General features: G+C 36.1%; 2 protein-coding genes across 2 annotated transcripts; one reads left to right on the plus strand and one right to left on the minus strand.

Moving 5' to 3' along the window:
• The first annotated feature begins 2,437 nt into the window (after positions 1–2,437).
• On the plus strand, positions 2,438–3,520 carry LOC119772439 (pro-neuregulin-4, membrane-bound isoform-like). Its single transcript, XM_038268863.1, has 5 exons — positions 2,438–2,547; positions 2,685–2,732; positions 2,803–2,896; positions 3,084–3,236; positions 3,371–3,520. Exons 2-5 carry the CDS (start codon positions 2,723–2,725, stop codon positions 3,441–3,443), a joined length of 330 nt encoding a protein of 109 aa, XP_038124791.1. The 5' UTR covers positions 2,438–2,547; positions 2,685–2,722; the 3' UTR covers positions 3,444–3,520.
• Positions 3,521–5,104: 1,584 nt separating this feature from the next.
• lactb (lactamase, beta) lies at positions 5,105–13,454 on the minus strand. Its single transcript, XM_038268862.1, has 6 exons — positions 13,035–13,454; positions 12,896–12,962; positions 9,498–9,688; positions 9,101–9,416; positions 8,854–9,019; positions 5,105–7,274 (listed from the first exon to the last, which is right to left on the minus strand). Exons 1-6 carry the CDS (start codon positions 13,356–13,358, stop codon positions 6,743–6,745), a joined length of 1,596 nt encoding a protein of 531 aa, XP_038124790.1. The 5' UTR covers positions 13,359–13,454; the 3' UTR covers positions 5,105–6,742.
• Positions 13,455–16,459: the final 3,005 nt, after the last annotated feature.

Below are 16,459 nucleotides of genomic sequence, written 5' to 3' on the forward strand. Positions count from 1 at the left end.
AAAAGGCTAAAAATGTAAAGTCATCCACATAACCCATGTTCTATGTAAAGAGTTAGTTTCATCAGGACATGGACAAATAAAGATGAGAGTCACCAGCCTAACAATGGATATTAACTTTTTTATCCCAGCTGGTTTTCTATTAATTTTAATTAGGTTATCAAGATGTACTCTTTTGGGATTATTTTCTAATTTGATTTTGGTCATGGGCAAGATATTGTCTGAATGGGAAACATCTAGTTCCACATCTTACCACCTCATTTGGATTTAGGTCTAGACTAGGTGTAACCAACTAAAAATCAGCGGGGTCCGAATTAAGAAAATCAACAACCAGTAAAAGTCCGGCGACATTTTTAATTATGATATGTTACTTTAAACAGAATTTAACACCGAAATAAAATGAGTTTTTTTAGGCCTCCATGTTATACATTGAATTTTTAAATAAAACTTTTTTTCCATTTTAAAATCTAAAGTGTTTTTCTAATTAGAGAACAACAATCATTCAGTTTGATATATAGACAATTTCCTTATTGACATATTTTATAAAATACCTGAACTGATCGTTTGTTGTTTTTTTTATTTTATTTTTACAGCTTAATGAGAGAAGTGGGCTTTAGGCTGCACTGCAAGACTTTAAACCTGGGTTTGAATGGCGACAAAGCCATTCTCAAGCACATATCAAGGTGCTCATTTTGAGCCTGGATTGATATTTATTTTTGATTATGTTCATGGTGGAGAATCCTGCTTCACAGCAGTAGGTTGAGCCAAACATATGCAAAATAAATGTGCAGGGTCATCTTTGAGCTGGCCATTTCACTTTTCTTTCACCAGTTCACTGTTGTTCTTCCAGCAGTCCACACTTTCTCTGCTCTCTTTTTCTCATAATCTTCTTCTTTCCCATCGCCTGCCTTGCCATAGGTTTGCCTGCTGTGTCTAAAAGTGGCTAGTAGCAGCAACTCAGACTGACTCCGCTCATTGGCTAATTTGTATCACATATAGCCTGGTCCCTGACACTCTGGAGGGCTTTATCATATTAATGAGAGAAGCGGCCAAGTAGAGTTAGACACTTTCGTCTGAGAAAATGCGGTAATTTATAAATGTTTTAAATCAAGTTGGGTCCGAATTAGCCAGCAGGTGGGTCCAGATGAGACCGTGGTCTGCTAATCCATGACCTCTGGTCTAGACTGTGACTGTACCATTACACACTGATATGCTTTCATATAAACTATATCATTTTAGCTCTGATTTATGTTTAGAGCCATTGTCCTGCTATCCACTCCCTAAGAGGATTTAAGAAAACGGGAAATGGCACCCTAATTTTGTTCCTAGAATCATGGCGTTCATTTAGCAACTCTGCCAAAAAGTAAGGACAGAGTGTTGGATAAAAGTTGATGGGAAAACAGTTGCTGCTAAATAACATAATTGACTGATAAAGTAATTTAATTTTTATAATTGTTGTTGCAGATTCAGACAGGTGACCAAATATAACTTGAATGACACAGGCTTTAAATAGATGGGGTTCGCGATAGAGAACATAGGTGCTAAAATCACAATTTGAGTATTACTTTTAAGTAATTAACTGGAAAAATTAAGATGTTTCAACACAGTAGAAGACATCTCCAAAATGTTTTAGTACAAAAAACTTTTCAATGACTTGGAGTCACATTGTGGGCTTTCATGAAGTTGGGAGGTCTCATACCCTGTGGAACTTCCAGACTGCATTAAGAAGTCTGGATGATTTTTGAATTGTAAAAGCTTCCTGGATAGGAAGTGAAATGTGTTCAAACCTAGAAACAAAGTCCAGTGGTTTGTTTTTTACTTTTTTGGAACGACTATGACCTCGATGACTGAGAATATTCACCTGCTGTAATTTCTCAAGAAACTTCCCATTAAAACTCAATGGTTTTGCTGTGGCCGAAGCATCACATAAACCTGTCACAGAGGACATTATATCCTAACTGAACAGGTCCTGAGTACCTCACTGTTTTTGGAAGTGATTGTATCTATCATGAAACTAAAAGCATGAAACCAAAATATTAAAAGGAAGATGCTGCCAGATGGTGAGTCAGCTAACGGTTCAGGGCAAAAACAATTACTCGTCTGACATACGCAATGGGATGTTTTCGTTGAAAGTTCTCACGATTCCATTCATGCCTCGCCGCATACCGATCATTCATGCTTCCTACCAAACCCAGAGAGGCAAAGTTCTCAAGGCAAACAGGTGTTTCCCTCCTCATCATTCTGCTAAATAGAAAAAGAAAACATTCAAGCTTCACCAGGTAAAATTAAACCCTCCTAGCCAACGTATGAGGTAAAAATCTTACAACTTGTCTTAAAATTTACTGTTTAGAACATCGTAAAATACTAAGAGATAGTGGGGAAGTATAAGAGGGCTGTAACTTGACATTTCACTTGCCATTTAAAAAAGTGGATAAACTGCCACTGCTGCATTCTTTAAGCAAAAGCACACCCACATGAGAAAACTGCACAGAGATGCAGGTGCCACAAAGATTTACCTCAAGGACCAGCAGCAGAGGATTTCATGAGCTGGTAAGAAACATTTTTTTTTTATTAATTTGAGGTGTCCCATTTATTATTGAAATTAAGTAACTGTTTTACAAAAAGGAGGTTTTAATGAAACCACTTGTAAATTGAATTATGTTTTTATAGCTGACATTTCTCAACAGGTTTTCTGTTAGGATATACCACAGCTAAAGCACTTCAAATGATGGAAGGTAAATCATCTTGGTAACCATAACAGCAAAGCTGTGCTTAAATTGATGACTAATCCTGTATCATTTTTAGAACACGGAAAGCTTTGTGATCCACAAGATGCAACCTATTGCATGAATGGAGGGACATGTTATAAAATGCCATCTATTGATACGTTCTTCTGCCAGTAAGTAACGTAAAGCAAACACAAAGATTTATTCTATCCAAACAAATTTAGGCCCAAACACTTGCATTTACCTTGCATGTAGAAATTGTTGTAATTTTAAATACCGGTAGTTGATAGGAAGAAATATATGGAGAACCATGAGGTTGATGTTGCTGACAAATTTCCTAATTTCTTTCACCGCTTTTAGCTGCACGGGAAATTACGCAGGAAGCAGATGTGAGCAGTTAACGCTACAATATCAATCTTTGGATGAAATGGAGAGAGGATTATTAGCAGCTGTGATCATCATAGTCATCCTCATCTTGGTGGTGCTGGCTGTTGTCATCTACTATGTGCAAAAGTAAGTAAATTATTCAAAACTACCCATACTCTTGAAACATCTAAAAGTTAAAATGATATAGATCCATATAAAGTTACAGTAGATGCAATTTAATAAATGTAATATAATCTTTATTTTTTTCCTTCCATATACAGGATGATAAGACAAGGAAAAATGACAGAACAAAAACGGAACAAGGGCCTCTTCAGAGTAACCTCGAACATATGAGCTTTCCTAATGATATCTATGTGTGTTTGTGTGTGTTTTAAAATAATAAATATATTTTTTAATTTTGTTACAGTTAACTATGTAATCTGCAGAGTCTCTTTTAAAATGAGTAAATTTATGGAAGATATGAAATAAGTGGTTGGGAAATTAATGCAGCTTCTTAACTTTGATAAAAGTTAGAAGCCACAACTTTTTACATTTCAGTGTATTTTTCTAAATGTGCTTTCGAAAAGTGAGTTGAGAAAACCTAATCTTGTTTTGTGAAATATTTGGTAGAAAAAAAAAAAATTAACACAAAACAAAGCAACCAATTGTAAAAAGTAACTGGATGCTTTAAAAAAGTAGTTGTAATAAACATGTTTGTAAATGTTTTAGTATATTCTATGGTGCTTACTTTAGAATTATGAAGACGGTTTATTCATATCCTTTTTTTATGACAGTGCTTTTTTAAGCCGTTGTGAAACTCTAATTGCCCAAGAGAACCTATAGACTGGCCATAGTGATGTCAATTCCCCAAAACACCTTTAACATCCCATCCCCAGGTCTCACAACGCTGGAAATGCGAGAATACGTGCAAAATGGCAAACTTTACTTCCGTTTAAGTCTAAGAGTTTTTTTTGTTCCCTAAAAACCTAAAATAAAAAGATAAAGATAACATAAACACATAAAGATTATAGATCCTTAAAATGTTAATGTGTGTTGGACAGATTGCTGGACTTATTGGATGGAATTGTTAAATTAAACAACAACCTCAATATCACAGTAAATATCTTTATTTATATATATATATATATATATATATATATATATATATATATATATATATATATATATATATATATATATATATATATATATATATATATATATATATATATATATATATATATATATATATATTTATATATATGTACATATTTTTTGTTACCAGTCATTGTATTTTTAACAGCAATACTTATACTAATTAATTGAGTCCAGGTTAAACTTGTCTTTCGTTTTTATTCATAGGTTTTTATTTTGTCTGTTATATCATGAAATACTGCAGAATAAATTAGTTTGAACAATGAAGTTGTTATTTGAAGAAAAAATAAATCACCTTTCATAAGAACCTTTGTCATTTATGCATGGCATTATCATTACAGTCAAATTTCCATATCCCTGGTTGATATCTAAAGTTTACCAGCATGTTTTTTTTTTTTTTTTAGTTTTATGTTTTCACAAAAAGTCCTAACACTGTATAGGGGTGCAAGCAGAGTCTTTGTAAATTCTGTTATGGGAATCTAAGGAAGGACCTAAAAGTTAAATTCCAGGACCCCCATCCCCCCTGATGTGGAGAAGTTCAGAGGCCAGAACAAAAGTATCCACGCTCGAAAGAAATATTTCATTGGTTGCGTGTTGAGAGAGGTTTCCTCATGGGTTAGTAGGATATAATTTTTTATATGCATTTTTTTTTTGTTCAAATGTAACTAACCAATTTTTTTTTTTTCATTAAACTCCTTATTCAATGCTGCCTGTTTTAAGAGATTATTGTGTCTTTGATATAAGAAAAAAACCTCTTTACTGAATGAAAATGACTGTAGATTAGAAGCTCCACAGTATACCATCTCCACCTTGTGGCAGAAAAGATATCTTAACTACTAAGAAATAAAAATACAACAAAGTTTTAGAAGGCTGTTTATTTCACAAAACTCAAAATGTTGATACATTTTTTTAAATGCTGTATTTCTAAAGAGAACCATAACAACAGCTCTTAATGTTCATTTCAATCACTGAGGAATTAGTTAAACAAAGTGACTCATTTCCACTTCTTTCTGCAGATATTAGAAACATCCGCTTCCTCATTTCATCATTAATAGGCACAAAGACTATTTGATACCATTACTATGCACAAAAAAAACAGCAAGGAGAAGCAAAGCACTAATTTTAACATTTGATTTATGTTTAAAGAAATGCAAGTTGCACATTTTTATTAAAGTTTACGATATTCGGGTAGAGAGAAAAAAAAAAGGCACGCATAAAAATAATCCTTATGCAAAGAGCTTGAACTATGAGCATTATAGTTCAAACTAGTTCAGAGTAGAGATCAATACTAAATGTAAAAATATGAAAGTTAAGTTAGAAAATTTTGGTCTAAAAAAAGTTGAATAAACATTAGTAGACTCATCTGATTGTTTTGGTCGACTTTGTTTCAATTTTTATTCAAACTCCAGTTTAGAAAAACAGACTTTGACGTATTTATTAAGGATTAGACATATTGTAGGGCAAAAGGGATACCTTTGGTTTTATGCATTTATGCAGCATAATTGTATTTGTAATATTGTCGCACTATTAATGTAACATCAACTTTGCTGAGATGTATTCTAGGATTTATTCTATTTACTTAAATAAAATTTACAGGCGTTCCCAAAAATGTTCTCCCAATCTTTTTTCTTTTTATTCGTTCTGCATCTAAAAGTATGTACTATTCATTTGAGTGTAAAAAGATAGAAATTGCATGGAACTTTGCAAAAAATGGCATTAAAAATACAATCTTTAATTAAAAGCAGGATATTACAAAAACAATTTTGCATAATTTGCATTAATCAATGAATGTCAGTGAAAATAATGTTTGGAAGACAAGAGGTTTTGCTTTTATAAAATTTCTAAATTTATCTAGGCCAAAAAAAAAATGATTGCACATCCTTGCAACCTTAAAAAAACAACAACTAATAAACTGGAAAATGGGGGAAACGAAAGAAGATTAAGGTCTAAAAGAATAGATGACAGCCACAGGTTCTTAAATTAGGAATAAAAGATGTTATAAAAGGATCTGGAAGTATTTGCCTCTTCTATAATTCCTTTCACCAAAGCCACCCACTTACTGAAACTCCCGTCAGGAATTACTTCATTGCTTTCAGTGGGTGTGAAGCCTTTCCTATGAAAGGAAGCAAGGAGGAAAAGAAAGAGGAATGCCAAATTTCACAAGGTCTGGACGGAAACTCAACGGGTGACATTTTTCAGCACGATAATAACTAGAAGCATGCTGCCAATGCAGCACGCATGCCTGAATAGAAAAAACAAATAGAAGATAGGAATGCTATCAATCACACATTAGCCTCTCTTGACCTGGGACATGAACACAGTTTTAGGAAAGCTGGATAAACTTGAGAAAAAAACACAGAATTTAGATTCTAAATACAAATTTAAAGTTATATTTGTTTTCCAATGGATGAAATATGGGTTAATAGTTTTTTGTTTAAAGGATTTTCAATCTGTATAAAAAAAAAAAGTAGCCATATATTCCATGAACTTTAAATGAATTATTCACACACATTTCTAGCTTTGTCAAAGTGATGAGCAATTTTTAGCGCAGTGCTGTTCAGACCCACGGACTGCATGTTTGTGATTATGGTGACCACCACCCCTTGCGGGAGCAGGGGGGTCTGTCCCTGGCATCGATCGATCTCCTCACTAGGCAGCACTAGAAGAACGCTGCTGGCTCCCACAGCTCCTCCTGTGTGCGACACGTAATGCCTGCGTTTCCTGCACAGACCGTACTTCTGCAGCTTCTCCACCACCAGCCAACCTTGGCCGTACAGTCCGTCCTTATCCCAGCTGGCCTCAGTCTTATCAACCGGTGTCCAAAGCTCTATAACCGATTCGGGTTTTAGGAACCCAGGGAGCAAACCCTTAGTGTCCTTTAATTGAGCCACCTGGTAACTGTACAGTAGAGCGTTACCAAAGAGCAGCAGGTCTCCTACTGTGGAGAGGAAGCCGCCTCCTGCCCATTTGTAGGAGTTGTCCACATATGGGCAGTTTACAACTCGTCCTCGCTTGTTGCGATGATAAAATCTGCAGAGACAGTAAACAAAGGGTTGGATTTGACCGTGTTGAAAACATTTCTACTCCAAACAACATCTTCCCTAAAGTAATGAGTTTTATTAGAAATATGCAGTGGAATGTAACATTTTAACTAGAAAATTATTGTTTCATTAAAGACTTTATTCGATAGACCATCAGTAAGTAGTGCAGAACTGAAGTGGAAGGAAAGTGCTTTGAAATTTTTTAACAAATAAAAACCTTTAAAGTATGAGGTGCATATGTATTAAGACCACTAAGTCAATCCTTTAAAGAACCCAATTTTACTGCAAAAAATAAAAAATAATAATGAGGTTTTTTCAATCAGCTTTCCACATCCAAGAACTAAAAAAGAAGTTCCTCTTCTTTCAAACCAAACTCAGTCAGATTTGATGGAGGCATATATTCCAAATTGAACAAGAATAAGATATTTTTCATTCTACTGAGGTTCTGGTCATATGGAAACATTTGTCCTGTTGGAAGTTGAACTTCTGCATGTTTCTCCATGTTTTATCAGGGAAGGTATGTTTGTCTTGTCAGGCTAATGTATCCTTCAACAGTTCTTTCATTGAAGCTGTAGATCTCTGAAGTTACTCCATAGAAACCCTGAGCTTTGTTGAAGCTTCTGCCACTTTTTCCCAGGTTGTCAGGGAGGGTGGGTGGCTGTGTCTTGGTATATTTTTTGCAGATCTGCAAATATATCAAGACACAGTTGCTTTTTCAGATAAAACAATGCTTCAAGCTGAAAGTTTGAGATACTGTTTTATAATTGCACCAGATAATGTATGAAGATTATCTATTTCTTCACAACTTGGGCATATGCTTACAATTCTTGTAAAGTCTATTTTCACACCAGAATACTGTTCCTGCCATAGGGGGTGGCTGCCTAGTGGTTAGGGCATTACGCTTAGAATCCAGAGGTTCTGAGTTCAAGCCCCACTCCCACAGACTGCCACTTTGGGTCCCTGAGCAAGACCCTTAACCCCACTCTGCTCCCCGGGCACCGCACAATGGCAGTCCACTGCTCCCCAAAGGGATGGGTGAACTTGTGACAGTGTAATGACAATAAATGCAGAAAAAAAAAATTTGAAATTGAGATGGGATTGTGTCTTCTCTTCCTGAAGGAAACTAGTTACAATGGAAGCTTATTTAAGGTTTATAAAGGTAACAGTGGCTGATTGCAACACATTTGGAAAAATTATATCAAAATACTTTCCTTTCACTCCCCTGTATTTCTTCACTGTGTGCTGGTTTATAACTGGAGTCTTTAATTCATTCCTTCATTTCCAGTGTCCCGCACCTTTTAGATGAGTCTCTTCTTCAATACATTTAAATAAAATGTTCAGTTACTTCCTCAGTATGCAATCAAGTTCTGCTACTGACTAATTTGAAGCAGAGACACACTTCAAAGCTGCAGAACATCAGAACATGAGGACTGGAATTGAAGACTCATGGTCTGTAAGGTGAAATGCCAAAGAAATAAATTGATTGAAAAATATCATAAAAATGCTGAATTGGTGTTGCTATTGCAAGGTGCTGCAGAGGATAAAAACACAAAAATATTTTAGATTGCCTGGAGCGGTGATATATAATGGGGTCATTCTCATCTGGAAATGTATTGAGCATTCCCAGTTCCCGAAACATGTTCATCATGAAATCCAGGAAGCGCTGGCCTGCAGCCCGCTCCATAACAGCACTCAGCAGAGTGAAGGCGTGAGTAGAGTACAGGAATGTGGTGCCTAGAATGTAGTAAAAAAATTAGTCACAATCAGCACTGATTAAAATGTATCATAGGGAAATAATTTTGTAAAAAACTTTACCAGGTTTGAAAATGAGTGGGTCGTCTTTAAAAAGGTCCAAGGACTGGATGACACTTTCAAAATTGTCCTTTAAATAGTACTCTTCGTGCTCAAACTCCTTTTTCTTCTGGGTCTGAGTGCTTTGTTTGCTTTTAGAGGTTTGATCTTCTTCGGGTTTTTCTTTTTTTTCAGATATCTTCTCATCCTCTTTCTGTTTACCTGGAGGCTTTAGAAGTCGCTTGGCCTTCTCTTTCTCCTCTCTAACTTTTCTTACATCCTTCTCATAGTGCCTTATGCCGCTTAGATGTGACAGCAACATTCGAGAAGTTATTGTAACCTAAACAGAAAAAAAAAAGTCTACTATGGATGGAAGAAAATATTAGAATAAGATCATCTCTAATATAACTTAATGACTTACATCTTTTCCATCAAACTGTTTCTGAGGAAACTCTGGCACGTATTTCTGGACGGGGGCGTCGAGGTCAAGTTTTCCTTCCTCGCAGAGTCGTGCAGCCGCTGCAGATGTGAGGGGCTTGCTGATGCTGGCAATTCGCATCACCGTTTCAGAAGAGCATGGGACACGATTCTCCAAATCAGCGTAACCAATGCCTGCATCACATAACAGCTTCAGTGACTGCAGAGGCTGTAAAAGCATTTCATTGATGTGTTTACAGTGCAGAAAAAGCTGCTATGGGTCAAGATTAATGATCATACATCTGCAGTGTCAGGTTTGTTCACAGCCACCCTGATTTTGGTTTTACTTCATAATTGTTCATAACGAACTCTCTGAATGCAAGCCAAACTGGAAATCTGATTCTTTATTTCTCGGTCATTGAGAACCAACCCTAAAGCTAATAACAGATGCACAGCTGCCATAAAAAAAAAAGAGCCATAATAGTTATTTTAAAGCTTTTGCCAGTTTTAATCATGTGCACAACATTTACTTCTTCATTGAAGTACTTTCTGATACATTTTTAGCGATCATTCTTTTTTGTTGTGAATTTAAAAGCATACTACAACTTGGCTGTGAAATGTTTTCACTCTCTATCTTGCCGAAATGATCCAAGTTGTTTAGATAATAAGCCACCAAATACAGCCAATCCAAAACTTTTATTTTGTTTGGGCAAGGATAAATTGATTTAGAAATATGACTTAAGGCAGATTAAAAACTGACTGGTATTTGGGTAAATGTATGACTTGATCAAATTGGACAGAAACCACACTTCAATGTGATGAAAACGAACACCTGTGCATGATGCTGCAACCAAATGTTTCCCGGTTTTGTTCTTTGGGTAATGGTGGCTTGTTTTTTTTTTTTTGTTGTTGTTGTTTTTTGAACCAACTATCCTTTTTTGTTGGGAGGCAAAACCAGATGCAGTTTCATCTCACTATAAAACATTCTTCCTCAAGGATTTGAAATATGTTGGCAGGTTTGTAAAGCAATTTTTAATAGAAAATGTGTTCAGTCGAGCCGCAGCTACACCCATTTCCTTTTTAAGTTGAGCTAAATATAATTTCAATAGAAAATGAATACCATCAGTAAACATGATCAGTGGCAGCACTGTTTGCCCAGCTTGGTTAAACAGCAATCAAGCATGCTGATGAAGGTTCTCAGTCATCCAGGTCATAGTCATTCCGTAAAAATTCAAAAAATATCCACTAGACTTGGTTTCCAAGATTTGAAGATGTTTCGCCACCTCTCCAGGAAGCGCATTTAAATTAAGAAATCTTCCTGGAGAGGTGGCGAAACTTCTTAATATCTTGGAAACCAAGTCCAGTGGATATTTTTTGAATTTTTACGGAAAGCAATCAAGAATTTTTTCAGCTATATCAATCCTTATAGAGCTTAGGAACAGGTGTAATGGGTACATAATTTTTTTGTTTTTTGTTTAGTTAAACTGAAAACAATACCATTTGTAAACAATGTATTATAACTTCAGCTATGTTTTCATTTTGTTTGCCTGGTTTACTTTTTAATATAAGTTGTCCAAAAATGTGTGCTTTTCTCAAGTTTTAAACGTTCCTAGAAAAAAAGCTAATGGCATTGTCATGTTTCTTTGAATTCTGACATTATGTGACTTTCTTATGTTATTTTATAATTTTTTTTTTACAATCTTCCTATAAATCCTCCCTACTATCATGTAAAAATATTCACCATTCATTAACCTTTTATTGATTCACAAAACATAAAAAAATCACCATTGAAGTGAAAAGTCGTTATGGATTCATCTTTTGAACTTAAATTTGACTTATACTTTGGGGCATCTAGATGAACATTGTTTACTTTACATGATATGAATATTATTAACAGATATCTGTAATTAAATTTTGACACTTAATTATATTGCAAATCTTTTACTTCACAGCTGCTGGCTGATTATAGTGAATGAACACTGAAGTAATAATTATACCTTCTGAAAAATCCACTAAAGGTTAGAAGAACTTTGATTTCTCATTTAGCTTCCTGTTGAGCAGGAGGATCCGGTTTGCATCTTACTGAATTATTATGACCATTAGTGGGGTTTATTCTTCAAAATGTGAGAATTTTTCAAAGTGAGATTCAAAATAAAATGGTAACTATCCAATTTTGTTTTCTGATTTTTGCAATCACAAAACATTTTTTCTTCTGTACTATGCTGAAGATAAAGATCTAATGTTTTTTTGTTTTTTTCATCATAGTACAGACTGTATACTTTGCTCCTTGTCCCACTGGATGGTGGATCTCCATCAAGGCATAATGTCCGTTTCTAATTAAACAGATTTTCGTCAAGGGATTGCATTCATCTATTCATCTTCAACCCAACCATGACACCCTGTCAGAAGAAAAACCATTTTCACAGCCTGATGCTGCCACCATCGGGTTTAAGTTGCCATAACTACTATTTTTAAGGCTTAACTTTCCATTTTGATAACAGTTAAAAACAGAGTGACGTTTGCTTAGTCCCTGGGTGACTAGAGAGGTAGCTGGAGGTAAGGTGTTAACAGCCAGATGTAGCGTGGCATTATTTCAGTCCTGACAGACGTTTCTCCTTAAGTTAAGTTATCATAAGCTACTTTCATTATTTTTGCTGCTATATGTTTGGGCTGCTGGATCACATAGGGACCACTTTTCCTCATTCTGCTTTGATCTCTATTCTCCCAATCTACAGCATTTGTCAAGTTCCACTTTTAACTTTATGTTTTTTGCTTTTTATGCTTTTTCTAATCATAGTAGCTTCATCTGATCTGTGATTCCATTCTGGATTAAAATATCAGCTGGGCTGCTGCTGCTATCAACATCTCGGTTTATAGATGTTAGAACTTGGCCTGTTTCCAGTGTAGTCCTGTTTCTTTTACTGAGGCTAGCAGAATTAGATTGGAGCTTGTGTGCCTGGCTCTGTCTTTCCCTAATAAGGCCATATTTCGAGCTAGTTAACCTTTTGTATATCTGCTTCTTTTTGAATGTCTGCTTCTGTCTCCTTGAACCCCCGTCTGCCTGACCCTGGTTCTGCTGGAGGTTTCTTCCTGTTAAAGGGAGTTTTCCTTTCCACTGTCACTACATGCATGCTCTTACAAGGGATTGTTGAAGAGTCAACTGAAAAATGCAAGGGAAGGTCGTCGCCACAGACTCATCTAGGAGGAGCAGACCTTGCAAATCAAAGACTAGATGCAGTCAACTGGGTTTCCTAACCAATCTGACAGTATTGTCTCTGTAAAGTGCCTGAAATAACATTATAAATAAACTGAAATCATTTGTACCTATTCAGCTTTAAACACAGGTTTGATAGTTAGTTGGAGTTTGGAATTAGTTCTGGGCTGTTTGGATGATCAACCCACCTTCAGACCACACTTGAACACCATCCACTGCAACCCCAACTACCAGCCCAGGAGCACCAACCTCAGCCTGATGACAGCAGAGATGATTTGGGTTAATAACACAGAAAGCTAAGCTGTCTATCATTACCTCTTTGCCTACCTTTATTCCTTCTAGCAGGTCTCTGCTGGCTTTAATGGCATCTCTGTAAGGATGGGTATTTTGTGCAGTTTTAATTTTATCATCGCATGAGCTGTTTGCAGAGTCAGACCTGTATTTCAGGCCTACAGCTAAAACAATGCCCACACCGACCCCATACAGCCAGGTTTTGGACTTTGATCGCTGCTTACGGATGACTGTTCCCCCTAAAAAACGCTTCTGAGCCCGAATAAAAACACCGTCTGCCTGCAGTGGTAATAAAGAGCGAGGGGCTACCAGTGGGGCACATTTTGCACAAAAACCACGAGATAAAAACACGCGAAACATTGTGGGGGAAAAACACTTCGCTTCTACTGTTTGCCACTGCTTGCATTGTTGATAACTTACTAGGTACGCTCGTTGGCGGTATGACGGTGGGTAAGCTGGGGAGAAGGGATGACCGTACGGTGTGGGAGGAGTTTATTCTTCTTTGTTAGATTGGTAGATTGCAAACGACTTATAGGTGCATACCGCCACCTACTGTACATGAGTGTGTAGCTCTATAGTTCCATCTACTATATTATATTTTTTATTTTTGTGTTATGGGGGGGAAAAAATGCTTTAATACTCCATTCTCTCCCTTTTTCCATGTTTACTTTCCTCATACTCTCAGGGGCGGAGCTAGATGAAGGGCCAGGGGTGGCCATGGCCACCCTTAGCTGATCCTTGGCCAATCCTGTGGCCCCCCCCACCATTTTTTCCCCCTCTAATACAGATGGTGGCAGCAGTAATAATCTCATTTGGAATTTTCAAAACATTTCAATTTTTCATATATTCAAAATTGTGTCTGCTCAGTGGCACAGTGGGTAGCTCTGCTGCCTTGCAGCAAGAAGGTTCTGGGTTTGATTCCTGGCCCTTGGTCTTTCTGCATGAGGTTTGCATGTTCTCCCTGAGCATGCATGGGTTTTCTCTGGGTACTCCAGCTTCCTCCCACAGTCCAAAAGCATGACTGTTAGGTTAATTGGCTTCTCTAAAAGTGTGTGTGTGTGCATGAATGGTTGTTTGTCTGGTTTTTCTCTGTGTTGCCCTGTGATGGACTGGCGACCTGTCCAGGGTGTACCCCGCCTCTTGCCCGTAGACAGCTGGAGACAGGCACCAGCACCCCTCGATTAAGTGTGTCAGAAAATGGATGGATATATTCATAATTACTTGACAAAAAAACACAGTGGTTTATTATGCACATCAATATACTTACATTAAAGATGATAAGTACATAATTCATGCTCTTTTCAGAACTAGATTTTGTGTTATATGGGGTAAAGAGAAAATGCAAGTCATCTAGGAGTCTTCAGTGAAATCATAAATAACTGTTAAAATAAAAAATAAAATCATTAAAAAATATTAAATAATCAATTTTTGTAGATATTATTACTTGTAAATATCAACTTCATACAGAATGATTATTGATAATAGTAGGTAAGTAATGACAAAAGAAAATATGTTTGCCCCAGAACTCAAACCTGAAAGAATTGTATCCACTATACCTTTTATCTATAAAGCACGGATATTTAAATATATGCATCTGCTTGTTAGCAGATTGAAGGACAGTATCATTTGTCTTTATTTAGAAAATATTGATGTTGTGCTTGTTAATTTTTCCGTTGGAACAGTGTAGATTGACCCTGAGCTTCATGCGCCTTTCGGCCACCCCTCTGTATACATTGGCTACTGCCTGGCCACCCTTCATAAAATTGTTCTGGCTACGCCTCTGCATCCGCTCTTTTTAGTTGTATATTTAATGCAATCCATCAAAACATGATCCACATTTTCTTTTCTTTCACAACCCTCACATAAATCATTATTTCTCTTCCCTAGTACAAACAAAAACTCATTCAAGTAGCTATGTCCAGTTCTTAATCTACCGGTAGTATAAATGATCTCTTCCCTTCTGCTTCTTTCTCCATAATTTTCAACAATAACATATTTTTTAACCCTATATAATCTTCTTCTTTTCTCATCTTCATCCTATTTTTTTTGTATGCGATAATTCAGTTTCTTTCTTTGTAATTATTGCTTTATGTTCTCCTTTCCCAAATGGAATCTGATCTATATTCTGCTTTCCTAAAGCCTTTTTAGCTATCTTGTTTGCTATTTCATTTCCTCTCACCCCTTGAGGAGTTTTCCTCCTAAATGGAGGATTTAAATGTCGTCTACCCCTGGCAATTTTCTAACTCATTCAGTTTATTTCCTATCCATCATCTACTCAAAAAGGGCTGTCAAAGTATCAATACTCTTTATTGTGTCCATACTCAATACTATATGCAGTAGCCCGTAAATACAATCAGCAATAAATACAACAGTTGCTTGATATTGTTAATGTTGGATTTGCAGGAATAATCATATTAACAGAGTAATGTCATAAACCGCTTTAAATATGGTCAAATATATTATTTTTGCTTTTGCAGTAATTTGCACAAATTTTAAGCTTATATAATTTCTAATTTTGTTGAGAAGACCTGTTCCATGGTGACACTTAACATTTTTAGTTTTTTATTTTATTTCAATAAATGTATTGTCTGTGAGTTTAAATATTTAGCTTTTTTTTTTTATCCCCATGACATTCCTGTATCAAATAATTTCCTGTGGAATCAATATTGAGTTTTGTATTTTAGTTCTGTGACAACCGTACTCAAAATCATCTGATATAAGCCACCAAAGTAAAGGCATATGTCAGACATGTTTCTTTTTACTTTTTTTCCCCAAGCAAAATAAAATATTTTAATTTAGTGATTTGTTATTACTTACATACTTTCCATAAGCTGGTGAAGATTCTCAGTCATCCAGGTCATAATCATTCCAGAACAAGTAAAAAAAAACAAAAAGCAATCCACTGGACTTTGCTTCCAAGTTCGAGTATGTTTCGCTTCCCATCCCAAACTCAACGTTATTTCTGACACTTTGAATTGAAAAAGCTTCCTGGATGGGAGGCGAAACGTCTTCAAACCTGGAAACAAAGTCCAATGGATTGTTTCTTTAACATTTTTGGAATTTTAACAAAAGTTTTTTTTACATCCTTGAGATGTTTCTGCAACATGACTGCACTCTGGGAAGACATGGGGTACAACAGGACAAACTGCTATCCAGTGGAGGGCTGGTTTTACCTTTCCTTCCTTTGGCTCAACATTATGTGAGTCTTGCAGAGAATAGCACGGTGGACAGGATAAGAAATTGGGTGTCAGAAGCTACAATGTATGGAACCACTGGGTCCCTCCCTACTTCTGGCCCGAGTAGTTAGGGTCCTGGGTGAACAGAATATTCAGGGGCCACTTCTCTAAGACAGACTGTACCCCACTCCAACTGTGCCTGAAAAAATCCACTTATCTAATAGAACCAGCCTAGACATTATGGACCTAAATTTAAGCCTGTAAGGAAAGACATGACTTGTTTTA

Source organism: Cyprinodon tularosa, unplaced genomic scaffold (genome assembly GCF_016077235.1).
Source record: "Cyprinodon tularosa strain WSP-4 unplaced genomic scaffold, ASM1607723v1 ctg71, whole genome shotgun sequence".
NCBI lineage: Eukaryota > Metazoa > Chordata > Actinopteri > Cyprinodontiformes > Cyprinodontidae > Cyprinodon > Cyprinodon tularosa.

Bases quoted from the DNA above. Each gene is read 5' to 3' on its own strand.
- LOC119772439 (XM_038268863.1), top strand. The intron at 2,897-3,083 runs GTAAGTAACGTA...CACCGCTTTTAG, and splicing joins ATTGATACGTTCTTCTGCCA to CTGCACGGGAAATTACGCAG. The intron at 3,237-3,370 runs GTAAGTAAATTA...TTCCATATACAG, and splicing joins GTCATCTACTATGTGCAAAA to GATGATAAGACAAGGAAAAA.
- lactb (XM_038268862.1), bottom strand. From the start codon at position 13,358: ATGTTTCGCGTGTTTTTATCTCGTGGTTTTTGTGCAAAATGTGCCCCA. The intron at 9,689-12,895 runs GTGGGTTGATCA...TATGTGATGCAG, and splicing joins TGTTCAAGTGTGGTCTGAAG to GCATTGGTTACGCTGATTTG. The intron at 7,275-8,853 runs GCAATCTAAAAT...CTGTCTCTGCAG, and splicing joins ATTATATATCACCGCTCCAG to ATTTTATCATCGCAACAAGC.